The 27,454-nt window shown below is 40.1% G+C and overlaps 1 protein-coding gene across 2 annotated transcripts; it reads left to right on the top strand.

The window, feature by feature from the left end:
- Positions 1-248: 248 nt before the first annotated feature.
- On the top strand, positions 249-25,954 carry slc8a2a (solute carrier family 8 member 2a). Of its 2 annotated transcripts, none has more exons than XM_062406913.1 (12): positions 249-385; positions 14,491-14,901; positions 15,660-15,797; positions 16,190-16,417; positions 16,508-16,786; positions 17,011-17,445; positions 17,891-18,252; positions 19,732-19,835; positions 21,614-21,726; positions 22,357-22,456; positions 23,452-23,718; positions 24,313-25,954. In XM_062406913.1, exons 2-12 carry the CDS (start codon positions 14,554-14,556, stop codon positions 24,687-24,689), a joined length of 2,751 nt encoding a protein of 916 aa, XP_062262897.1. In that variant the 5' UTR covers positions 249-385; positions 14,491-14,553; the 3' UTR covers positions 24,690-25,954. The 2 variants fall into 2 exon arrangements, with proteins under 2 accessions (XP_062262897.1, XP_062262896.1); XM_062406912.1 differs by having other exon boundaries at positions 23,449-23,718.
- Positions 25,955-27,454: the final 1,500 nt, after the last annotated feature.

Raw genomic sequence — 27,454 nt, 5'->3', positions numbered from 1 at the left:
GCATATTGTAACTGGAACAACAACAACAAAAAAAAAATACTGCAAGTTAATGGCAACTATAATAGCAGCATGAAGTTTTGGAAGGAGACCGTGAAGGCAGCACGTCAGCACATCATAGCCCTCCCCTCCTCCTCTCCACCCCTCCCCTCCCCCCATGTGAGCTCTCTCTCTCTCTCTCTCTCTCTCTCTCTCTCTCTCTCTCTCTCTCTCTCTCTCTCTCTCTCTCTCTCTCTCGGCCGCAGCAGCATCCCCGTTCTGAGTATACAGGGATGTGAGTTGACAGGAAAGTTCAACTGCATGAGTTCAGCTGCGGGCACAGTTTTACCAGGAGACCTCTCCAAGAAGCGATGGCATCCTGTGTTGGAGCTGGACCCTAAAGCAGAAGGTAAGAGGGTGAAGGAGGCACAGAGCAGGTTTATTCAGCGGGAGACATGCTGAAGACTACGCCCTCGACTGTGACCCATCTGTGGTCCTGATTGATAATGTGAGCCCGATGACCGACAGCATTAGTCACATAAAGTCTTTTATTTACCGTCTATGGGTATTACAAGTGTTTCGATATGGTTATTACAAGTGTTTTATCGACAGTCTATTGTTGCTACAACTTTTTTTATATACAGTCTATGGTTACTACGGGTGTTTTATTTACAATATATGGTTACTAAAAGTGTTTTATATATAGTCTATGGTTACTACGGGTGTTTTATATACAATATATGGTTACTAAAAGTGTTTTATATACAGTCTATGGTTATTACACGTTTTTTATATACAGTCTCTGGTTATTAAGTTGGTTAAATTATGGTAAGTGTTTTTACATGTAGTCTGTGGTTATGACAAGTGTTTTTTTTAAAGCTAAGTTATACAGTTCTTATAGTATACATGTGTAAATAGGATGAATGAGGTCAGTAACTCAAAAACATGTCAGATCTTTAATCATATGATTTAATATAACCTTTTGATCGTTTTGAAGCCCCTGTAGCATATTCCAGTGTGAACTGGTGCCACAGAACATGCAGTCTTAACCATATACTTTATATTTCAACAAGTCAGCAGTGAAAAAATAAGTAATGTCCCATATGAATGAGGAGAGGAATCTGCAAGCTTCAACACATGTATGTAAATGATAAATAAAAGCATTTTCTGCCAGCTTCTTCTTAATGAATGAGGAAATAACAACTGCTCTGCCACTTTAGTCTTGAAGTGATGTTTGTCCCTGAGGGAAACTTCGAGGTCCCCATTGATTTGTTTTATTCAGAAACATCCCCCATGCATCAGGGCTGAACTTCAGAGCGGACATTTAACTGACAGCATTCATTTAGCAGATTGGCAGCGCCATGTACCAAATCCTTACTCGCCCATCTCCTGTGTCCATGGCAGTGCTGGCTGCCCATGAGCTGTGTTAAGAGTTGGTGATGTCTGAGACAGGAGGGGTTGAGGGAAGATACACCTCCAGTGCCAGGCCATTCTAATTGAAAACATAGGCTACATACCTCTTATATCACTTTGCACATGGCATATAGTTTCTCATATCTTATAAATATGTAATTTTAATTGATTCAAGGTGTTTAAGAATGATATCAGGAAAACTTGGATCAATGGCCCATAACACATTAAAACAGACATTTATTATAATTGAACCGAATAATGGCAAACCTATTCAACAAATGACGAGAGTCTTTGTTATATTATTTGAATAGAATGTATTTTGTTGGTTTTATTGGGTGCACATTTGGAGCTGAAATTGTAATTAACAAGATTGATTTGTTCCACGATAATCAGAAAATATTCTGATAAATGTTTATAATTTTTGAAAAACTTAATTAGAAATGTCAAACATTTGCTGATACCAGCTATTTGAATGGGTATTTTGTCTTGTTTTGTTTTGGACCGGTGAAGTTGATGTTTGTGTCCTTAAGCTTTTAATAATTGTGGCAGGAAATTCTTATTTTGATACTTTATGGGGAAAACAATGAATCAAGAGCATAAATAGAAGGTTTATCCCTGTATACACACTGGCTGTCGATATGTGTTGGCCGATAATAAGCTAAAGCTGGGGGCGGTGTGACAAGAAGGTTGCCGGTTCAAACCCCACTCTCTCCCATCTGCATGCCGAAGTGTCCTTGGCAAGGAACTGAACCCCTAAAAATGGCCCCTCATATATGTTGAGTGTTCTAATTGTAAGTCGCTTTGGACAAAAGCATCAGCCAAATGACATGTAAAGCATGTAAAGTAAATCCAAACAATCCACCTCTGATGCTCTGTAACATCCTGTAATGCAACTTCCTCCCCACGTATGTGACAGCACACGTAAACCAATGCTGGGGCTTTGTGTGCAGGCACCGATATGCTCGGCAAGTTGCAGGTGCCACAGGACAAAGGGCTATACTACACCATACTTTTCTCTCACGTTTCCCCCCACAAACTGCCTGTTAAACTGTACAATTGATCAGACTCCCCCCTCAAAACCTTTCATCATCTTCATTTAGGGAAGTAAATACCTATGGATTGGTCTCCTTTACATCGGATGAGTTAGATTACTGTACTTGATTTTGTAACGTATATGTAAGGTACTTATTTAGTTCAGAATCCCCTGTCATGGACAGTTGGAGCAGAGAAGTGATGTAGATTTTTTAGTTAAATAATAATGATCATGTATACCTTTATCTTTATGTCTAACAGTTTAATACTGTAATGGACAGTATTTACCAGTCTCTCTCTTTTAGTGTGTGTGTGTGTGTGTGTGTGTGTATGTGTGTGTGTATCTGTGTGTGGGAGAGGAGAGTCAGTGCCTGTGGGGGTCTGTTTTGTTTTCATTGACTCCCTGCTCTATTGTGTGTTCAGGCCTGCCGGCTGCCTCTGCACATTTTGTTAGCATTTTGTTGGTCTAAACTCGACTGATGCCCTGAATTCGAGCGCTCACTCATGGTGACAACTTAAAGGCCCCACTACATCTGCATCTGCCGTGTTAAAAAGGGTTTGAAAGGGAAATGTTTGTAAGTGCTTTGTTGAATTTCCCTCTTGTGTTATTCTTTAGGTTGTGTTTTCTCACCCAGCAAACGATCAGCATGAGCAACATGTTCACTCAGACTGGGTAATAAGTAGAGGTGTTCTTCTTAATGTGTCACATCATGGAAATTTCACAGATTAGAGATTGCTCACAGAGCTTAAATAGTTAGAGCCCAGCTCTAGTGCAGCTTTTGTAAAGGGCATGCAGTGCCTGTGCATATGATCAGTGGTGGAAAGTAAGTCCTTCAACTAAAGTACCATAGTACAATATAAAAAAAAACAGCAGTACCAGTGTAGCAATTATAAAATACTTGTAAGTCTTGCAATCAAAATCTTACTGAAATAAATGTACAGATGTACCTCTACTTTTGATATTTATATCAGTAATAGTACATTTTGACGATAAAACTTCGGTACATTTACTTGTGCATAATTCTTAAATTTGAGCTGTATTAGAGTGGTATTAAACTGTTGTACTTTACTTTAGTAAATACTTAGTGAATACTTCTTCCACCACTGATATTGACACGTCAATCGTTGACAGCCAGCAAAAGCCCTGTGTTTGTATATTCTAAGTCAGCTGTTGATGTTTCTGACAGTATCCTGAATATTGCATAACAGGTGTCCCTGTCTGGGTTCATTCTGAAGTTGAGAATGCTGTTCCTTCTAAGGTGACAGGGCCTTCAGTGGCTGGCCAGGGTGTCTCAGGTAATGGAAACCTCAGGGGCCGCTGTCTGCTGGCTGACAGTCGTAAGTCTGACTGCCCCATGCAGCCTCGCTCCATTCACAGGGAACCTATTCTGGAGATTGCCTAGGAAAAGGAGGTGTGTGACGATTTCAGTAGAGGCACAATGACACGAGGGGGAGAAACAAGAGACTGGCTTAAAGATGTCAAATGGATTGTTTCCCTTGGAGTCAAACTGAGATGCTAAACTTTCTAATCACCAATGAGTTCCAAGAGGCCCTTGTGTGAAACATTACAGGATTGAATTCATGCTTAAGGCCAAATTATAGTCGGGTTGCACACACACACGCAGGCACGCAAAACACGCAACACGCCCCTTTCAAGCCCTCTGGCGGCTTGCGTGCGTCCGACAATTTTTTGAACTACACGACCGCAGCCCGCAAGGCTTGTGATTGGTCTGCTTACTACATCCCGTCCGGAGTCTAGTTTCCGGGTTCATGCCCCACAATACGCGGAAATCGCGGAAGATTTAGAAGAACGCATATGGACCAAATAGAAGAGCACTTGGCAGAAGAGATCCGAAAGTATGACCACTTGTATAACCCGTCACTGACTGGCAGATTTGTCCCCCAGAAATAGGCTACGAGGAGCCGGAGTGGCGATGTAAATAAACAGTCGACGAAGAAGAAGACGTCTCTTCTTTGTCTGTTTTGTCAAAGAAGAGACGTCTTCTTTGACTCCGCCTAGTGTTCTGGCGGTGAATTGCGTTGCAACACGCGCAGCACGTTAGAGAAGTATGCACATCATATTACACCCTGAACACAGGACGGACTCGTTTTGGTTTATACTTAGTTTTTGGTTTATACGTTTTGCCAGTCAGTGACGGGTTATACAAGTGGTCATACCTTCGGATCTCTCCTGCCAAGTGCTCTTCTATTTGGTCCATATTCGTTCTTCTAAATCTTCCGTGATTTCCGCGTATTGTGGGACATGAAACCTGAAACTAGACTCCGGACGGGATGTAGTAAGCAGACCAATCACAAGCCTTGCGGGCTGCGTGAGGCTCGCGTTGCTTTGTCGCTTAGTCGTGTAGTTAGAAAAATTGTCGGACGCACGAAAGCCGCCAGAGGGCTCGAAAGGGGCGTGTTGCGTGTCTTGCGTGCATGCGTGCAACCCGACTATAATTTGGCCTTAAAGGCCTAATTATAGTCCTGCGACTGCAACCGCGGAAGGCCACGCAGCTGCATCGACGGATCCGTTTTGGTTTATGCTTCCTAAACGTGTTGCGCGTGTTTTAACGCAATTCATCCCCAGAACACTAGGCGGAGTAACTTTTTTTTTCGAAAACAAAACACACAAAGAAGAGATGTCTTCTTCTTCGTCGAATGTTTATTTACATCGCCACTCCGGCTCCTCATAGCCTATTTCTGGCGGACAAATCGGCCAGTCAGTGACGGGTTATACAAGTGGTCATACTTTCGGATCTCTTCTGCCAAGTGCTCATCTATTTGGTCCATATTCGTTCTTCTAAATCTTCCGTGATTTCCGCGTATTGTGGGGCATGAAACCGGAAACTAGACTCCGGACGGGATGTAGTAAGCCCACCAATCACAAGCCTTGCGGGCTGCGTGAGGCTCGCGTCGTTTTGTCGTGTAGTTAGAAAAATTGGCGGACGCACGCAAGCCGCCAGAGGGCTTGAAAGGGGCGTGTTGCGTGTCTTGCGTGCATGCGTGCGTCCGTGCAACACGAGTATAATTCGGCCTTAAGCCTTTAGACCTTAAGTCACCCTTAGACATATCGAGTAGGGATGGGTGACATGACAACACAAACGGATGTTTTAGACACAGAGTAAGAGTGAGCATACTATCAAATAATGGAATGAGTAGTTCTTCTTAGTCATTTAACTTCCTGCACCTTTAAAAACTGTTTGTCTTTTCTTGGCAGTTTGTTCCAAGTAACTCAGAGAATTTGTTCCGTGGATTTAGTCTCAGTATCTTCTTTCTCATGTGATCCCACACTGATTACAAGATGTTGAGGTTGGATGACTCTATGATGGGATTGATGATGTTTAAGAACACAGTATCTGAAGTGGCTGAAACCTTTGCAATGTACAGATATTTTTTTAATGAAACATTTTCCAGATGTGAAAATAGAAGCAGTCATTTAAGAAGGACATTTCTGTTTATTTACATTTTTGTTGATCAACCATCAATCAACTTAGAATTTCAGCTCTTACAAAGATACCTTTATCAACTCCACATCTTGCCTTCAAACGAAGAACATTTCTTGTCTTAAAGAGTTACTTGGCTGAGGAGGTAGAGGAGGTTGTCCTCTGACAAGAAGGTTGGCAGTTTGATCCCAGTCTCCACCATTCCACGTGCCCATGTGTCCTTGGGCAAGATAATTAACCCCAAATGGCCCCCTCACGGCTGTGCCATTGTGTGTGATTGATGTGTGATAGATGCACTATATACATGTGTGTGTGAGTGGGTGAATGGCAAAACTTTACTGCAAAGCGCTTGATTGATCATCAAGACTAGAAAAGCACTGATGGACTTCCAATCACATTCTTCTGTGTGAGCTTTCCATGATGGCAGTGCTAACAGTCCATCAGCAGGATGTGTTCTTTCATGCACAGAAAATCCTCAATGTGTCTGTTTTTCACATCAGAGGACAGAGTGAACTCGTCATGTTTCTATCTTTTGCAGAGTGTAGTTGCTTCTGTGACACAAAATAGACCAAAATAAAAATTACTTTGATTTTTTTGGGGATATTAAGGAACCGGAAGACTCACTGATGATTACTTATAGCCACTTTATTATAAGAAGTCAAGTTGTTACACCTTCATCAGGCATAATTGTTGTTACCTGTTACGATCATTGTTGTTGATTTTACCATTGGACAGAAACCGATTAGAGGAGTGGGGCTGAACTGAGGCGACTGAGAGTAGATCACCGAGCAGAGTGGCAGTGCTTCCGTTCCGCTGTAAACTAAACCTTGTGCTCAGTCAAGCTTTCACTGAAGCTGTCCAGATTGATGGTGATTTTAACCCTGTGGGAACAGAGACTGTGCTCGACTTGGCCTATCTCTCCGCCGCTACGTGAACCGTACACCTTACCGTCAAAAACAAATTCATTCCTCTGGGGGACTGATTGAGTCAGTGTAGTTAGTTTATACTGCACTGATAGACTTAGACACAACGCAAACATTTGCCTGAAGCACTCTGAGTGACAGCTGCTGATGATGAAGTTTGTTTTTATGACATGTACTTGATAACTAAATACTAAGCAGACGCATTTTGGGTATGCACACAACTGCAGCTGAAACTAAGAGGATCAGTCTGCATGGAGGTTAACAACTTTATGGACGACAGCGCGAGCAAGTGTGTCTCAAATAATGCTGCACACAGTCGTGCAATACAACAGTGGAGCAAAACGCTATGTTAGGGATCTCTAATTTTATCATGAGTGTAAAATAATGAGGCTAATAATGGAATATTGATGTCCATGTAAACATTTCTAGTGTTGGGTATAAGCAGTAGTTTTAGAAAATCCACAGACTTACCGTAGTCATTTTTGCAACCAACACATAGGTTATTGTATTGAAGTCACAGAAAAGGCAACAGTTAGTATTTTCAGAGGTGGATCTATATAAAAAATCCAAACTCCAATTTTTACGTTGTTTTTTTTTGTAGCAAGTCATGGAAATTGAAACCATGGCTCTGAGGTCTTGTGTGGATCCATGTGTTCAGGGTGTAATATGATGTGCATACCTCCCGCACAGACTCTATTTAATCAGTCTGTCAAAGCGTTTGGTGCATTCTTACATACGGCCCTGTACTGAGCAACTAACATGACTAAACCTGTTTGTGTGAGAGATATGGTAAAATAGTTTAAACATTTGCGGAGGCTGTGCTCTGGAAAGTTTGAGTTATAATGGAAACAACTTAACCAGATAACTCTTTAACTCTTTAACAGACCCTGGTTTTCTCTGCGTCTTTCTCTCTCTACAGGACCTAGCCTCTGGGTGTGTATTTAAAAAGTATTGTTACTTATTTTTTTGTGGAAAAGACTGATATGATTACAATTCAACTAAATTAGACAAAAGACAATTAATCCACACACTTATAAAGTGTGAATAATGACATCTATAAATACAGACCATCTTAGGAAAAACTAAACATATTATTAATTACCTTAAGCATGTGGTTTAGATAAATATTGTCTTCTTAAATATTTCTCGCATTTTCCGACACAACAAAACAGTTGAAACGAATAGAATTTCAGAATAAATATTTGGGGAAATTGGTTGTGTTTCCTTTTATTTATTTTAAACTGAAAAGCATCAAGTCATGATGTGAACAAGTGCCTCACTGTGGATTCCCTCTTTAAATGTGTACACCCAGGTAATGTTAAAACAGTTATAGTTTTTCAGTAAAAGTTAAATGGTGAAAAGTGAGAAATGTTAATTATAAAATAGATGACATTGGTTTATCATGAAACCTCTAAACAAGATATTCTCAAAGCCACATTTGTGGTTTGGTCCATTGCTCATGTCTGTCTGTATGTCTTTCTGCCTGTCTCTCTGCCTGTCTGTCTGTGCGACCTAGTGGAATATTTTACACTCTGATTCATCTGCTTCATTAAAAGACCCACAGCAGCAAGCCAAACCCCTGTGTTACTTATTAAAGGGACGTATCCCTTTCCTTTCTTTAACTGCAAACAGAGATACTTGATTTGTGTGTAACTTGAACACATGTTATTGTGCTTTATTGGATGTGCTTTAGACTGTTCTGTTCAAATCCATTGAATCATCCGTGGGGAGAATAGTTTTAAGGTGTAATAATCCATGACACCTCCACAGGAAGACAAATTCAGATTGCCTTGCATGCATTTCCATAAATAGTGTAAGAAGCAACACAACTTTATTCTGAGAGTGACTCTTCCACCTTATCCAATAGTATTTTACTCTGATTATCCATGAACACTGAACACATAAGATCATCCAGAGAAAAAGATAACAACATCAAACTTTAGCAACACATCATCCAAGGACAAACTGATCACACTGAGAGGCAAATGATCTGAGGAAACAGCAGTAACATGAACATGCATTTGAAACAAAAAAAATAGACATCACGAGTTCACGACGCAACAATTCCAAACACTCTCAGCTCATTAAACCAGTACTGATTTGCAGTATTAGATGCTTTCAAAATTGCTGTATAGACTTCTGTTCTAAAGGTTATCAGGATTATTCCAGTGCTGTAAAACTGAAGAGTGTTGTCGAAAAGAGGTGAAAACACGTAAAGCGTATTTGATATCAAGACTCCGGTCCTCTTTTCCTGTAAATCCTACACGATTATCAAATCTTGTTTATACAGACAGTAATGTAAATGAAAATACAACATGTAAATTAATATTTGTATGAAGGGCTAAAATGTTCTGCTTGAAAATATTCACATATACTTTTCGTTAACAGAAAGAGTATATTCTTTTTAAAGTCCTAGGGGCGTTTGCAGCTCATTTCGACACAATCTGGGGATTTAAAATCAGGCTATTATTAAAGCCTGGTTATGCTTCTGCATCTTTGGAACAGAAGCCACCAAATAAATTATTTAAAGCTGTTTTGGTCAATATCTTTAAATTTATAGCTGATTAAATGATGAATCCAGAATGAGCTAGGAGCTGACAATGGTGTGTGTTGTAGTTTCTTTTAGCTCATTGTTTAGTTTGGTTTTTTTTTTTAAAGTAAACACTGTAGCCTACCTGCTCAGCACCAATTAGTTTACAGATGAAGCTAGCGACTTTAGCAGGTGAATATAGTGGATCATTTTGCCGCTAAAAAGCCAGACATTTCCCTCAGGAGTTCATGGACAGAGTGAATGTTAGACTTACATTCACAAGATAAATAAAAACTCAAATGAGTTTGGATGTATGTTCAGTAAATGCTAAAATGTTTACTAACGTGTTCTCCTGATCAAAGGAGTTTCAACCATATAGCTACTGTATATAAAGATTGATGATGCATCTGCACTTTCTCCCACTATTCAGAAATGAAGCCAAGACATCCAGGATACGAACACTGCCATTTTGAACTGATGAATTCATATGGAGCCAGAGTCTACGCAGTAGTATAGGTTGGTCCATGTCCCATCCACTAACTTGGAGGAGGCAGGTTTTATAAATCAATCAATCAAAATTTATTTGTATAGCCCATATTCACAAATTACAATTTGTCTCATAGGGCTTTAACAAGGTGGAACATCCTCTGTCCTCAACCCTCCGCAAGAGTAAGGAAAAACTACTAAAAAACATTTTAACAGACTAAAAAGAACGTAGAAACCTCAGAGAGAGCCACATGTGAGGGATCCCTCTCCCAGGACGGACAGAAGTCCAATCTAATTTATGACCTATACTGCAGCCACCTAGCCTGGATGCCAGATGAACTTATCCCCGCCCACAACATTTTTGGCTTTACTTTTGGGAGATATCATGTCGTCTTTCCTTATATAGTCTATGATCAGAAAATTTAAGTTGTAACCGCACAGAGAAACTCATTTAAAAATGTATTCACTTATGTTGTGGCTGATGTTTTGTTTTTTGGCATTTGGAGTTGGTCTCTTTCAAATGACAAAGCTAACACTGTGATTCCTAAGGATAAACTTGGAAACACAATTCCCTCTTGAAAAAATATTGTGGTGGCACCAGAGGAGCTCTTGAACAAAGTTTGTGAATAGCAGTGGAGTCACTCATGTATAAATTAACTTATTTGTTTATGGAAAGCTGCAGTAATGTTACACTCACCTGAGTGTGACCTGTGTTATCTGGATTTTTGCATGGGGCTTCACTGGGTGACTGACTGTTTAAGATTAAGTACAAAGACGAGTTTTGATGTCTGTTAAACTGATACATGTTATCGGTTTACCTGGGCACAGAGTTGACTTCCTGGAAATGTAATCTTTGTTAATCTGCACACAGGTTAATGTTCAAACTGCACGGCCAATGCATCATCACCTTTTGGTGGTCGATTGATGAGGATTTAGGGTGTGTGTCTGTGTTTGTGCATTCATGCATGTTTAAGGTTAAGTTTTGGGTAACATTGCGATTAGGCAATAGTCACTCTGGTTATTTTACATGACGTGGTGAGTGCGTGTATATGCATATGTGTGTTTGTAATCATTAACGGTCTTTTTTCTTGTTACTTTAAGAAAATTTACCAATTTGACTGAAGCTGAAACCATGTGAGTAAAATTATCATTTGAGCTGTAGAGTACACTACTTGTACAGATACTCACTGAATAGTGCCCGTTAGCTGCCTGACAATAATGAAACCCAACTTGTTAAGGCAACGAAAGCTCTTCTGCTCTGCATGTCTGTAGGAGCATCCCTCATCCGACGGTACACCACCACCAGGGTACAAGCAGGAAATATTAAAGTGTCACCGGTGCTAACTCTCTTTTTTGGGGCTGCTCACTCTATCAGTGTAAGATAACCCCGGGCAATCACTTATCGTTAGTGCTGACTGATAGTGGCCGTGTCAGAGGCATTAAGGGGAGGTGAGCTGTCACCCAGGTCACAGCTCCTGTGTGAGAAGTGAACAAGGAGACCACGTTTATGTCAACACCTTACGACCCCCCCATCCCGCCAGTCATAGGAGAGGCTTGTAAGAAGAGAGAGATTCTTTTCTTTTACATGATCATCTACTGTAGAGCTTTTCCCCGAAGCAGCAGCGGCTTGATATTAAAGAGGCCAGTGAAAGTGACTTTTGGAAGACAATCTGAATAGAGTCGCTTTGAATCAGAGTTACTGCAGAGGAAAGTTCTGTACTACTTCAGCAGTCTGCTGATATATCGTCCTGTCTCCTTGCTGCAAAGACTAAGAGGTAGTCCCTTTAAAATCTATCAGCACTCCTTCTCAAAGATTATACAGCTATTTGTAGCTGACATGAAAGGAAACGATACACTGCTATATTTAGGTGAATGCATTTATCAATAATTCATCCAGCTCTCTCAGCTTATTGGTTAGCCAGCACTCATAAACTGTATTGCCTTGGAATTGATGCATTATACAGATTCACCACTTACCAGATAGAACAAATCTGTATTTGGATCTTAAGTGTATCACATAGCATTGGACTCTTGCTAAGTAAAATACATTATTATAGGAAAAGCCAGTTGTTAAAAGTTTAAAAATGTTGATTAATATTGATTTACACTAATTCTTATTGTTAAGGGGGTGTGTAGTGTGTGTTTGTATCTCTGTGTTGCATATTGCAGGTTTATTAGTAGTGTGTTGGCTGTTATGATAGAAACAAGGCAGATAGTCTCATTAAAGTTTAGCAATATCAATGAGAGCATCATGCAATAATTGATTAGACATTACGGATGTATTTTACTGTTTTCATTATGATCTGCTGTGTTGTGACACGTGACCATTCTGTGCACCATTGTTCTCCAAATATGAAGGTAGAGGGAGTTATTTTTGTTGAGCCAACTCCCCCATCAGCAAACCCTGGTGTAAGGTGGCCCTCTGTCTGAGGTCGTGGTAACCATAGCAGGCCTTGGAAAGTGAAATGTGATGCGGCTGGCCCTTAGGGCTGTGCTTCTGAATCACAACTCCATAATGAGCTGGCCGAGCTCAGGCTGCATCAAAGATGCAGCACCCAAGTATCTGTTTCAACTCACAGCGCACAATGGTGCAGTGTCACCTGTGCAGGTGGAGTGGAGGTGGGGAGTGAAGGCTCTCTGCCATCATGGTGTATGTCATCCATACATCCTGACATTAGCTCACGGTAAAATATCTGTTAATAACGAACCGTTAGAGTTCAACAACTCTGCTCCACATGAAACATTAGTGTTTTAATGTCATTGTTACACACACAGACTCACTCACGCACACACAAGAGACCAAAAAAAAATGACCCTCCCATTTAAATAGCATGATAATTACGAATCATGCATTTCTCATCAGCATAATGAGTTCCAATATTTTGTGCACACATAGATCACCTGCCACACACACATGGACAGCCAGGGCCCGGTGTTAAAGGTCAAAGTGTATCGGAACAATCCCGATTCCCAATCCGACACCGTCGACTAATAACTAAATAAATGTGAAAAGCGATAGAGACAAACACACGCATACACACTTTCCTTTCAAAAAACGTGACAAATCTCTAGAATGTTAAGCATCAACACATTTAATGTACATGTGATATTAACACTGTTTCTTGGCTTTAGTTCATCACTATGTTTTTTGTGTCAGTTAAAGTATTTTATAACAAAATGAAATTATTCTTATTACTACGGTGGCAGACAGCTAAAATTAAGAATTTGTATTTTTGACACCGGTAAATTAGGAAAACAACTTCATCAATTTGATGACACTTGTGTTGCAAAAAGTCATAACACATGCAATTACAGAAGTTATTGAAGTTTGCTACTTGTCAGTGGTGATGGTACTGTATTAAGCATTGAACTAAAGCCAGGTTCATCCCTTTTTTGGAAAACATATTTTTTTAAATACGCAGTGCATTTCTCTTTTTGCATGTGTTGTGACTTTTTGCAGCACATCTGTTGATCCATTTTTTTTGTTCTATTTGCAAGTGTTTTTTTTTATTTGCAGTGCCTTGCGCTCTCGGCCACAGCATATTGTGATATTTTTTCTATAAGTGGAAATGTGAGTTTTGAATTAGCAGAATGTGCCGAGCGTCATGACCAACTGATTAGTTATAAGACCCCTGATGGCCATTTAGTAAGGCATGTTAACACACATAAGGGTAACTCATGCAGCTTGCCGGTAATTGTTGTCAATATGACGATATTTACAAACTTATTTCAAATCTGCAGATATGTCAGATAAAATTCTTTCTGTTCTTTCATTCTTTTCATGAAATTGCAGAGGTTTGTTTAAAATTGAAATATACGTTACTTCAGGAAGTGTTCACAGAGATATTGGCATGGAGCTGCCGACCGAAACACGTGAATTACTGCTTAGTCATTCTTACGACCAGGGTTCAGTGATTAGTGGCAGATAATGTTAACCACAGGAGCTGCATGACTTAACAACCAGGCTTTAGTTTCAGAGGTCATTTTGATATGCAGTTAAGATGACTCAGTGGGGTCAGTTTACTTTTAACTTCTTATAACAAGCCTTTGTGCTTGTGTCAATGACTACAGAAACAAAACATCTTGTACCAAGGATGAGTGTGCTGGTCAGGACAAAAGACATCCCTGTAACTGTTTGAAGGAAGGAAGTGCTGGAGGAAGTATATAATTAAATTGTATTTGTTAGTTTGTTTGTAAAATAATATACTTTTACTCAAGGCACTTTACACAGTAAGGTCGAGGCCAAAAAGCACACTTTACTTAAAGTACAAAAATGTACTCAAGTAAAAGTCAAAGTATTTCCAGAGTGTAGCCTCTTCCCTAATACAACTACATCATTAACTGTGTCATATTAATAAATGGCAGTAGCCCCGTATCTTGCTCGATTTGACTGAGGTCTGCGGGGTGGGCGGAACAAGGACCAAATTTAATGTCATTCAAAACAATGCAAGAATACCGTACCGTGAATACCACAAATTCGATTTTAAATCCACCAAATGATAACAATCTTCCTTATTAGTAGTATTGATAGTGGGTGACTTCTCATGTCTTGTTAATATTTGTATAACTCTTTTAGAATAATTATTCTTATATAACAGATACAATCTTAACTAAGATGCTCTGCAAATCTGTTACACCCCTGTGTATCTCTTCATTGAGAATAACATGGCTCTGTCTGTGTCTACAGGAGAGTCTTTTGACCCATCCACTCCCCCAGTGACCACCGTGCTCCTCCTGACTCAGGGTTATCATGGGATACCTTCCAGTTCACCTCACCCCACCCATCCTCCTCCTCCTCTTGCTCCTCCTGGCCCACCCCAGCACTCCCTTCAGGCCACAGATTGTGGAGCGGGCATCTAGCCCTGATGATGAGCCTCAGCCCGCAGGCAACTCTACGCTACCTTGGAAGCTCAAGTGTGCAGGCGTCGTAGTGTGTAGACCTGGTGTCCTGCTGCCGGTATGGCTGCCACTCAACCCTCCACTGGGGGAGCAAGCAGGGAGGGCTATCATCTACTTCCTATGTCTCATGTACATGTTTCTGGGTGTGTCCATCTTGGCAGACCGCTTCATGGCATCCATAGAGGTCATCACTTCTCAGGTATTATAGAACTTTGTGCTTTGGGTTATAGTTTATATTATGATGTCACACTGAAGTTGACCTTTTACCTTTTTCAATATAAAATCATCATCATTCTATCCTATCAGTGATTTGTGTATACTTGGTTTAATGATGAGCCTATGTTTTCTTGAGTTTTGGCCTAAAACGTGTTTTTGAGGTGACCTTGACCTTTGACTTTCGATCCCCAGTATTAGTTCACCCTTTAGTTAAGTCAGAGTGTGTGGAAAAATTATGAAATTTCTTTCAAAACCTTACTGAGATATTACATTAACAAGAAAGGGATGGATAGATGTATGGACAAGCTAATATTATAAAAACCCGGCTGTTCCCAGCATGGAGGCATACAAATAGTGAACCACAGATGGTGGTGATCAGTCTGTTCTGAAAGTTTAGTTTTAAATCACAGAAATCTCAGTTGAGATTACAGTGAAGTCACAACATGTAACATACTATTACAATAATATTGAAATAAGCCCACTAGAGTTAACATGTGGGAGGTCAGACTGTGGAGCTGCTCAAGATTTTGGACCTCCTAGAAATCCAACTGAACCTCAAAATCCATCTTATTGTCCAGTAAATTCTTCTATTACCATGACACCCCTCAGACTGTATATCTAACAAAAAACAGTCTGGCAAAAAAAAAGGATATTGAATCTCATTTGACATTAATGACATTAATGGAAACACATGTGTATCATAAGCATAATTGACAATTTCTCAAATGTACGTCCCTGCAGGAGAAGGAGGTGACCATCACCAAACCTAATGGTGAAACGACAGTGACCACTGTGAGGATCTGGAATGAGACTGTGTCCAACCTCACACTCATGGCCCTGGGCTCCTCTGCACCTGAGATCCTGCTCTCGGTCATTGAGGTACACAGATACAGCATACCAACACACAAGAGATAGTTGTCTTTCATTGAGAATGTGGTATTCATGCATCTTTAAAAAGAGTCTGACTTTTTCTCATATTGTTAATTATTTACATATGCATCTATAAAAAAGTTGTAAAAGAACTATCACTATAAAATAAGTGGAAATTGGGGTCAACTGTAAGTCTTACAAACAAATACATTACAATTACAAGTTCAATTTGCAATCAGATAATTATCATTGTCTGTCATGTATAGTTATTCATTTAAAACATGTTCTATTTAAATATTCCCATGATTCTTGATAGATTGAAGTCCAGTTCCTATGTAACTTCCATTAAAAATCTCTTTGATTTGCGTCTTTGTGATGTTTGACTTGTTTCACCGTCACAGGTGTGTGGGCACAACTTTGATGCAGGCGAGCTCGGCCCGGGCACCATAGTGGGCAGCGCTGCCTTCAACATGTTTGTGATAATTGGTATTTGTGTGTGGGTGATCCCTGACGGAGAGTCTCGCAAGATCAAACACCTGCGTGTGTTTTTTATTACGTCTTTCTGGAGTATTTTCGCCTACGTTTGGCTCTACCTCATACTGGCTGTCATCTCACCAGGAATTGTAGAGGTGTGTTTCTGTATATTTGACTTTGGTAAACTATACAATAGAGTACATCCTGTGTAAATCATGTAAAGCTCATATTGCCTGTATTACCAGGTGTGGGAGGCCGCAGTGACGCTGCTTTACTTTCCGGTGTGTGTGATCTTGGCTTGGATTGCTGATCGTCGCCTACTATTCTACAAATACATGCATAAGCGTTACCGCGCTGACAAGCGGCACGGCATTGTTGTGGAAATGGAGGGTGACCTCGAGCCCAAAGGCATAGACATGATCATGGATGGAAAGTTGTCGGACAGAGGCGCGTGCCCTGGAAACTCCTCCAGTGTGACGGTCTCTGTGCAGACAGGCAATGAACTAGACCCGAGCCAAGATGAGGTAAGACATGTGGCTCATGAAATACTTATATAAGTCTTAAAAGTTGTGTCCCATGAAACGCTTTTACACTTTTAACCTTATAAAATCAGTTATTTGCATTCATCCTGCTCTGGACTCCCACCGATCCTCTGCAGGACCCGGCATCACACACAGCTTGTTAGTCTTAATATCAAACCTCTGTTGGAAAGGAAAACAACTTATAACAAGTTTCCTCTCTTGGATAGGTGGTTCGCATCCTTAAAGACCTGAAGGAGAAACATCCAGATAAAGACTTGGACCAGCTGATTGAGATGGCCAACTACTCCGCCCTGGTCAAGCAGAAGAAGAGCCGCGCCTTCTACCGTGTTCAGGTGACACGCATGATGATCGGTGCCGGTAATATATTAAGGAAACATGCTGCTGAGCATGCACGCCGTACGGCTGACCAGGAGTCCGACAAGGCCACATGCTCGCACATCTGCTTCGAAAGTGCCCAGTACCAGTGCACTGAGAACTGTGGCGCTCTGAGCCTGGGGGTGATCCTGGAGGGGGGCACAGGTCAGAACACTTTCTATGTGGACTACTGTACAGAAAATGGCTCCGCCAACGCTGGGGCGGACTACGAATTCACTGAGGGTACCCTGGTGTTTAAGCCAGGGGAGACACGCAAAGAGATCAAGGTGAGTAATTAAAGTGATAGCTATTTTGTTAGTCTCCATTTCAAAATGTTATCATCTGATGTCATTATCCTAACATAGGATCATAAAAAAAGTGTCTGTAAATATTAGCTTTAGGTTGTGTCTATATTCTCGTAGGATACAGACATACCTTAACATCATAAAGGGCACACATCACTATCACTTTCTCAATCACAAATCATTCCTTATCATATGAGGAGGGAGGATTTGTATATCTTGGAAAAATCTCGGGGGAAAAAATACACACACTTGTGTATATGCTTGAGTAAGATTGCAATGTTAGTTTACACTAGTTATCAGTCAGTGTAGAGAAGACTATTATTTCAGGGTTAGAGATTGATGGAACCTCAGTCAAATTATTAAGTTGTGTTGAAGTGACTTTTGAGTATCTATATCCATGAGGAGAATGAACACTTTTGATTCACAGGTCGGCATCTTGGACGATGACATCTTTGAGGAGGATGAGCATTTCTCTGTGCGTCTTCAGAAAATTAGGTTAGAAGAAGGTGCAAATGAAGGGACAGGAACTCCACCCAAAGGTAGACTAGTGGAGCCGCTGATTGCCACCATCACCATCTTGGACGATGACCACGCCGGCATCTTCACCTTTGGTCAGCGGATGCTGCGGGTGAGTGAGAGCACGGGCATGCTGACGGTGACGGTGGTGAGGAACTCAGGCTCCAGGGGCACTGTAGCTGTGCCATACCATACAGAGGATGGCAGTGCCAAGGCGGGGGTGGACTATGAGGAGACTAGAGGGGAGCTGGAATTCACCAATGAACAAACCAGGTGAGGCAGTGACTGGCAGGTATGAATGTCACAATGTCACAGTTCTTTTGAGACTGTGACTGACTTTGTGTCTGTTATGGTTAAATAATTTGGCTCCTTAACATACAATAAAATAAAACAAAGCTCATGATTAAGAAGCCTCAAGCAAATGTGTTTTATAGGTCAAAGCTAACAATATTCTATATTTGTCATTTTTAATTAACTCCATAAAAAGACATTACATTTAATTTAGCTGAAGCTTTTATCCAACGCGACTTTAGAAAGGGGCCACAGATACATAGTTTATTTTTTTTAAGGGATTATGATTTAACCATTTGTATAAAATGTTCCTTAACGATAAGTAGTCTACATATTTGGAGTATTTATGGCAGCTTTGAAGTGGTCTAATTAACAAAAAATTATTTACAGCATCAGGCCGATAAAGGAACACTAAACATACACTTTGACTCATTTGTGGGTTTTGAAACTTTTTGTATACAGCAAAACATTTATCTGTAGGACCAGTTCATTGTTCATTTCGGTCTATTCATTGATAAGTGTATATAGCGTATCAAAATAACTTATCCTTAAGTTTTTAAAGGGAGCAGACATTTTGAAGAAGCGTGTAACTGCAGTATATATAAGTCTTCAGAACAGGCATCTTCATTTTCTCATTCAGCCATCTTCAGCAAAATAACTGACGTAGCTGAATTATGGTATCAAAGTCTCTACATTTTTGGTATAATCACCACAAACACATAATCAAAAAACCACTGACAGGTTTTCCAAAGCACTAATTCTGAACCAGACACAGCATCCTCAATGCTTCCAGATACATTTGCTTATTAGTGCTGTCAGTTAACAGTCACCTGAACCTCACTTAGAGATTACTATAGCTTGTCAGTCACCCGCTCTAAGTAGAGGAGGTCCTTTTAGACAGAATTACCCCGATGACTTGACACCCAAAGACAATACCATCCCCGATCAGGTGCGGGAACCTCCAATCACCCAATGAAAGGTGACAGATTGTTTTCCCATTAAACTTTCAGGTTATATAAGCTGTGTTTGCACATGCACTAATTGTACACTTAGTGAAAGACTCTGTTATGTAACAGCGCCCATCAATGGATGCTACACAGTCACAACAATAGCAATTTGTGGATTAGAGTTAATGGGCAAGCTTTTTTTCAGCTGTGAACTTTACAAGGTATTAGGTATTCAGACAGAGTTGTTTTGCACTTCATTCAGTTTATCTATTTCCTTCGAAAACTGTGTACACAATGTTCATCCCTGAATTATTTAAACACCCATTGTGATTAATTATTAAGGTCACTTAAATTTGTGATGTGATTTAGATGGTAGAGGAAATGGTTTGCGGTTTTATGTCCCTCGTTGTTCAAAAAAGTTGATAGCACGACATTAATTTGTTACAGAAATAAAAACGCGTGTTTGTTTTTGTGTGTTTGTGTGTGTGTGTGTGTGCTCTTTGCATATCTCCAGTAAGACGCTACAAGTGCGCATCATAAACGTGGAAGAATATGAAAAGCAGGAAACCTTCTTTGTTGTGCTTGAGGATCCCAAATGGCTGAAGCGAGGACTCTCTGGTGAGCTTTTGCATTTTATCATTGATGTCTAAATTACTTGTGTCCTTATGATCAATAATTATGCGGCAATCAACAAAAACCAAAGAAATATATTTTACTTTCTCACTTAAATTATTGTTAGCAATATCCAAGATCAGGTATCAAAACAATAACAAGAGCAGCACGGGCGACTGCATGCCGGGCACCTGCGTCAGAACCAGTAACCGAAGATAACACGCTGTCATTCACTGGAGTCTCTGTTTCACTGTAGCACTGCGGCCACTGCAGCCAATTATGAATGTGGGATCCTTTAGTTCCCTATTCCCTATAACCTCAATGTGACAACAGGATGGTGCAGGAACTGGGTATGTCCATGTTAGTGGAGGGCAACAGACTCAACGTCATCAGTATAAATGAATAGTCATTTATGTAATGAGGTAAAGTGGAAATGGAAGCTAACAATGTGGGCGTGCTGTGCATGCCAAACGAAGACAAAGGAGAGTGTATTTTTCCTTTTGCAGTTTTAGATTCTTTGGGGCTACTCCGATGTGTTAGAGAGAGTTATTGAATCTTTGTCTTCTTTTCTCACATGCAGCGTTGTTGTTAAACCAAGGTAAGGTTTGGCTGTTGAAGTTGCACTGTGCAGCATTTTCAAATATCCATACATAACTGTGAAATTGCCCATTCATCCATAATTCATTGATGCTTCTTTGAGATCAGTGAATATCTTGCCCAATGCTTCCTGGTGTGAAATTTTGTTTTCTTCTTTATGTTATTCTCCCTGGCTTAGTGCTTCTACTTGTTTTACTGAGGAGCATAAATAAGGTTTTAGTCTTTTGTTACATCCTTTTCTTGTCATAAGCATCTCTGAAAGCTTGCTTTGGAGGCAAATGCCACCAGTGGTTGTAGTGCAAGAGACCAATTCTGAGGTTGGCACAATTCTTACTAAACATGAGGAAGGTAGGGACACATGCTGGATAACACCAATCCAGACCATTGCTGGATGGAGTTTCACCACCGGTGACAGGAACAAGAGCCATTCTGAGGCAGGGGCCTATAGGTACTGCAAGGACTAGGCCTCCTGTTGTCAGTGATGGGAGTGTTAAATCCACTAGAGGTGTACACAGGTAACTGGAGTAGGTTCAGTAGTTCGCTCAAGAGATCATCTCTTTCATAATAATAATAAGAACTTGAATTTATAAAGCACCTTTAAAGAGACCCAAGGACATGAGTTCATGCAGGACACGGAGTCATGTGCTCAGCTGCCATAAGCTGTCAGCTACTGATAAGTTTATGGGTGCTCGTCAGTCACTCATCAGTCACGGCCCATTCTCTCAACAATGCGGTCCCTTTAAATCGACCTCCTCCTCACTGTCCCTTCTCAGCTGCACTGCCAACCATACCCGGCTGCTGGCAACTTGCCTCCATGGCGCCGCAGTCTCTGCCTTTTAGTACTGAGTGCAAACATGATTGTGGTAAATGGTATTCATCTTGAACAAACGATCTTGCCTGCTAGACTCACTGGGGGGTTTTGCATGTGTTCCAAATTTTCCAGACAGCTTCTTGAGTTCACATCTAAAAATGGCTGGGATATTCACCTCAGGGCAAAAAAACCTTGCCATCGTTGTCACCCAAATAATTTGTTTTCATCAGGGAGTAAATGGATGCTGCACAAAGTACCTTTAAAACTTTATTCTGTAGGTTTGGGCCTGTACCCTTGTCTGAGGTCTAGAATGTGTGTGTTTTGTAAGTGGGTATATTACAGACATGATCATTAAATAACTATCCTCTCCTGACAGGAAACCCTAGCCCTGAGGAGGAGGAAGCCAGGAGGATCTCTGAGATGGGTAAACCCATTTTAGGAGAGCACAGCAGGCTGGAGGTGATCATAGAGGAGTCCTGCGAGTTCAAGGTATGTGAGTGTCTGACAGACAACAACCGGGCTCTGTACTCAATATAAATTAATTATAGATTAATTATTAATCTGAGTGATAATAAAAATACCCTGCAATGTGGAAAACGTATGTATATATGTTTTAACCACCTGGTACCCTCTCACACACCAGACTCCCAATGGAGTATTTGACCAGGTACAGTTACTGCCAGTATGCTGTGTGTTGTTGAGACTGGTTTGACTTTTCTCATTTCATTCCCTGCTTCATCTCGAATCATACACTTGTAAAATACTACTTCCGCCAGTCCTCAAATTTTCTTGTTTCATGCATTTTGTGTGAAAATGCAAGTGAGGCAACATGTGGGTGACAGTATGCGCCGTGTGAGCAATGATAGAGTCGGTTTATTTATATTTAATTTTGCAGCAGAACTGGGAAGCTAGTGGTTTTGTGGATATACTCTATGTGCCATATCCAACACTGTCATAATTGTTCTGAATATTACGCTGGACCTTGTCTGCATCAAAGCCCAAAATAAACAATTTGAGAGTCTGAAGAACAAATTTCAAAGAGGCTGAAGAGAGAAATGTGGACCCATATAATCCATGTGCAACCACCTTCTCACTGAACTTTTCAATGTGCTATAACAGAACACTGTGGACAAACTCCTGAAGGACACTAACCTGGCTGTAGTGATTGGCACTCATTCATGGAGAGAGCAGTTCATTGAAGCAGTCACAGTCAGTGCAGGTCAGTGGCTGTTAATGTATTTGTGTGTGTGTGTGTGTAACCTGTTAATGGACAGTATTTACTTAGGTTTAACTAGGAGTGAGTGTAGTGCAAAAGCTCAACTTTAGTCACATGCACACAGTGCTGCTGTACTATGTATATATAGTGCTTCCCTATCAGAGATAATTTGGAGTACAGCTGCATTTCTATTGTACATATATTTAATATATGTACAACATATATAACCAGGTTATTATGTGGTAAAAAATACCCATTTACATTTTCTAATGTTACAGACTTTTTATTATAAAATATAAAATAGTGAAATGAATCTGTTCCAGAATGGTTAAATGAACTTGTATTAATTTAATGTAGGATTTGAAGCCGCAGTCAGACTGCGTAATGAAACAGAGTCAGTGCATGGAGTATGTCAAAGAAGATTTAATTAACAATGTGAAAATGTGCTACTAAATAGTGTGAGTCAAGAAAGATAACCGATAACACAATTAAGGGAAAATCTACACCAAGGACCAATAGTCTCCATATGATACCACATTTATATTCACTGCACCAAATTATCATAATATTATCAGTATATACTCTCTTTTTTCATCAAGATCCATGAATTCTTCTCTGAGAAATCAAGGAGAATTTCAAAAAATGCTGCATCTCTCAATGTTTTAGAGTGTGAAAGTTCCTGGACCCCTGATCTGGATACACGATTTAGTGGTTCTTGCAAACTTTTGCTAACTAACAGTAAGACAAGAAATGCAGAGAAAAACTTTGCTGAGGTAACGATCAAACCAGGTGGTGTGGGGTCAGAACCACAAAGGAAGACTAAATGTCCAGATTCACACCAACAACAAAAAAGTTATTGTAGCACTTACATGCAGTTTTCTTGTTTACAGATTAATTATAACACTATAAGCTGATGGACTCAAAATGTGATAATTTGTGGCCGATGCATTTCATTGCTTATTTTTTTTTTTTTTCTTCACTGTGTCTTCTTTAAGCAGGTGATGAAGATGAGGGACAGGAGCAGCAAATGCCCAACTGCCTCGACTACTTTGTGCACATAGTGTGCTTATTTTGGAAGGTTCTGTTTGCCTGTATCCCGCCCACCGATATCTGGAATGGCTGGGCGTGCTTCTTAGTATCAATCTCTGTCATTGGTTTCTTGACCGCCTTTATCGGAGACCTGGCCTCCCACTTTGGCTGCACCGTGGGCCTGCGAGACGCTGTCACTGCAGTGGTCTTTGTGGCACTTGGGACTTCACTTCCTGGTGAGTGAATTGTACCTCAGTTTTATTTCATTGAAGCAAATCCAATTGAGATTAACAGTGTGGTTGAGGAAGTTAAAAATCCTATTCATTTTCTAAATATTGAGATTTTACTTATCAGCCATAACATTTTAATCATCCCAGGTAGACTTACCACATGCTATAAGACTGTGTAACAATGTTATATGCTGCTGTCAAAGCCACAAGTCTCTAATCTAATTACGTGTTACCATCAAATTGTTCTCCACTCACATTCAAATCATGATGGCTTTGATGGGATGCTTCAGTGTTGCATTACGTGACAACAGAGAAACCATTCTAACATGCTGTGGTTTTTAGAGATGAGGAAAAGAGTACAAAGAGGTGAAACTCAGCTCAAATCTGGTCATGCACTGAAGAGTAGGGATTGAGAGGGCCAGCTTGTGGGTTTGCAATGGTTCATGGGATGCATATCTTCACTCTAAAAACAATTATGTATACAACATTGAACCTTTGGATATTTTTTCGAATCAAATGTTGAAAATGAAGCTCTATATGCTGTATGTCCCTAGGTATGTAGGATATTACACACTGCAACTAACCTCTTTTCTTCTCCAGATACGTTTGCCAGTAAAGTGGCTGCCACTCAGGACCAGTATGCAGATGCATCAGTGGGAAATGTGACGGGAAGCAATGCAGTTAATGTGTTTTTGGGTATTGGGGTGGCCTGGTCTGTGGCTGCTGTGTATTGGGAAGTCAAAGGTAAGGTCTTCCGTGTGGACCCTGGCTCGTTGGCCTTCTCCGTCACACTCTTCACCATTTTTGCCTTCTTAACTATGGGAGTATTGATGATACGCCGGAGGCCGTCCATTGGCGGCGAACTGGGAGGCGCACGGATCCCTAAAATCATCACCACACTGTTCTTGTTTGGACTCTGGTTCCTCTACATCCTCTTCTCCAGCTTGGAGGCCTATTGCCATATACAAGGCTTCTGAGAGGGCGTGGTGTGGCGAGTAATGACTGCAAACCCAAACATCAACAAGACATTGACCTGGTCAGTGCTGTTACAGTAACTACCACTGAAAGGCCTGTCACCGCTTGACAACTGCTGCCATGGTTCAAGAAGAAATTAACAAAACTCGACAGACCTGCGCGTGCAAATTTGTGTGTTACATCCACTCCAGGACAGTTCCAGTCAGTAAAATAGACAGACTGGTTATTTTCCGTTAAGTGGATTAAATAACCTGCAGTGACCATTTTTGATAAAGGAGTTCCAATGGTCTGCACCTCTGTGAAGTCACTGGATTTTGCATCATACTGGCTATAACCTGGACTTCAAGTTCGGTCTTGTTTCTTGTAGATACTGGATCTGTATATTAGACTCTGTAACCCAGAAAATGTATAATAAAAGCAACGTCACGTTGCGTAATATTACACAACAAGCTGCTCTAAAAATCAGGGTTGAACACCACTCTTCTTTGTGTTACAGCAGTGGAGCCTGCTGTTATTTTATATCATTACACCTCTGAGTGTATCCTTATGTTTATGCCATGGCCACTGCTCACGAGCAAAAAGAGGCTGTCACCAAGCTGTCTTATTTAATGTCAGTGAACTTAGACCTGAGCATTATTCATGCTCTACAAGTCAATTTGACCCTTTTACAATTAATGCATAACATAACTCTGCAAATGTCCTGTTCCTTTGGCTACCTCCTTTTTTTTGTGAACAAATTAAAAACAATAGTTTGACTAATGAAAACTGTGTGACTTGTCCTGGTGTTGATTTTTGATTAAACCCTGCCAGCCAATCAGAAAGAAAAAGCTTCTGTGGCCATGGTATAATAACTGAGCACAGTTTGGGAGATGAGACCTTGTGAAATATCTCACGCTAAATTTTGTTTCTCCAAGATATGTGACATGTATAGTGGAATGTACTGCACCCACTGAAGTTAATTTCACAATAAATGTCGATGATAATAATGATGAAAAATGCACTAAATGGATCAAATATTGAAATGCAAATTGAAAATGAGAAACACAGACAATGAATTTCTAATAAGCTGTGGAATGAGGACATTTTACCTAGTATCTGCCATTTAGTGTGACTGTTTGAAAGTGATGATTCATACACCCTGATAATCCTTACATGTGTATCAATGCTGTATTTTAATGTCTTTATAATTTATTGTATTTGACCTGATATGAAACAAAAGTATATTATTGTAATTTATTGTAAGTTGTCAATTACATTGAAATTTTAACTGTGTTTCTGCATCGGATCCATCATCCACAGTGGCCCGGAACTGCATTACTTCCTCATTAGTGCAGAAGAGGACATGGCTTTTCTGGGGGAATTTGAAATTTAGGGCAAACTGATATAAATATGCAAGCTTTTCAAATCTGAGGATATGATCCAGGTTTGCAAATCTAATACACATTCCTGATGCCTAAAAGGCCAGTAATAGTATTTAGGAAGATTTTATGATGTGAAGGCCAAGAACCCCAAATAGGCATATGAGATACAATCCAAGTAATAAATGCTGTGGTTCATCAACAGGGACAAGATTGATTTTTTTGGGAACATTTTTGAATTGAGTTTCTGATAAATCTCTCATTTACAAAGTAAGTTAAGGAAAAAGACATTTCAGGATTCTGGTGATCAACCTACCAGCCTGTCCAAAAACTGTCATGGAAAAGCATTGAGTACAAAGAACAAGATTGATAACACATCTTCACTTCCTCCCGTTGTACACAAATACTGCTTAAATATCCTGGACTCTGATGCTGCCATCTTGCATATTTTACATAAAGGGTCAAGCCGGTTATTCAATTCAAATTTATTTGTATGGTGTCAAATCCCAGCATCTCAAGGCACTTTAAGGTCGAGTCCCTACAATATTAAAGATCAACCTAAAAGTCCCCACAATGACTGGCAGCCATGGAGAGAGAAAAAAACTTTAATGGGAAGAAACCTCAAGGAGAGAGAGAGAGGGAGAGAATGTAACATCCGTTTAATCTCTGCCAGGTTGTTATAATGCAAATAATAGGATATATGAATTGAGGTAATGCATGTGCTAGACATATAATTCTAAATTCTCAATCATGACAAATAAATAATTTAAACCAAATATATCAGAAACACGCTGACATACATCAGTGTTACAAGAACTAGATACATTGACAGAACCCATCTTTGAGAAAAATGTATTTAGAATCTACTTTGACTGTTTCATTGGGTCCATGTCTTATCAACTAACATGAAAGCAGTGGTACTTATGACCAGTACTGCAGTTAAACACCAGCAGGCGACCAAGATGATTATCTACACTTTTGAAAGCTGTCCATCACATGCACAGTCCATTACTGAGTCAAGTGACAGTGAGGCTGGTTAAGTTTCGCTCCATTTCTTTTTTGTTAAGATCTCTTATTTTGCTTGTTGTCCAAAATGTTGTCAACCCTGGAAGATGTGGTACATGTAATATGAATGGTCAGGGTGAAGGCCACCCTCTGAAAATAAATCAATGGTTGTTCTAAATAAAATAAAATTATATGATCTCATTTATAAAACCAGAGACATGAAATTGTATAATGCCAAGTCTTAAATCAATGATAGTAAATAAAGAAAATGCAACATCACAAAGAAAATAAAAATAAGTGCCAATGTTAACTGTCCATAAAAAGCCGTGATGCGATTTCAATGGTGGATCACCAATGAGTATTCGTGTGTGAAAGATTTATAATTATTTGTATCTTTGGACAAT

The sequence above is a fragment of the Platichthys flesus genome, chromosome 15 (genome assembly GCF_949316205.1).
Source record: "Platichthys flesus chromosome 15, fPlaFle2.1, whole genome shotgun sequence".
Lineage (NCBI taxonomy): Eukaryota > Metazoa > Chordata > Actinopteri > Pleuronectiformes > Pleuronectidae > Platichthys > Platichthys flesus.
This window is presented reverse-complemented; position numbering and strand designations above follow the sequence as displayed.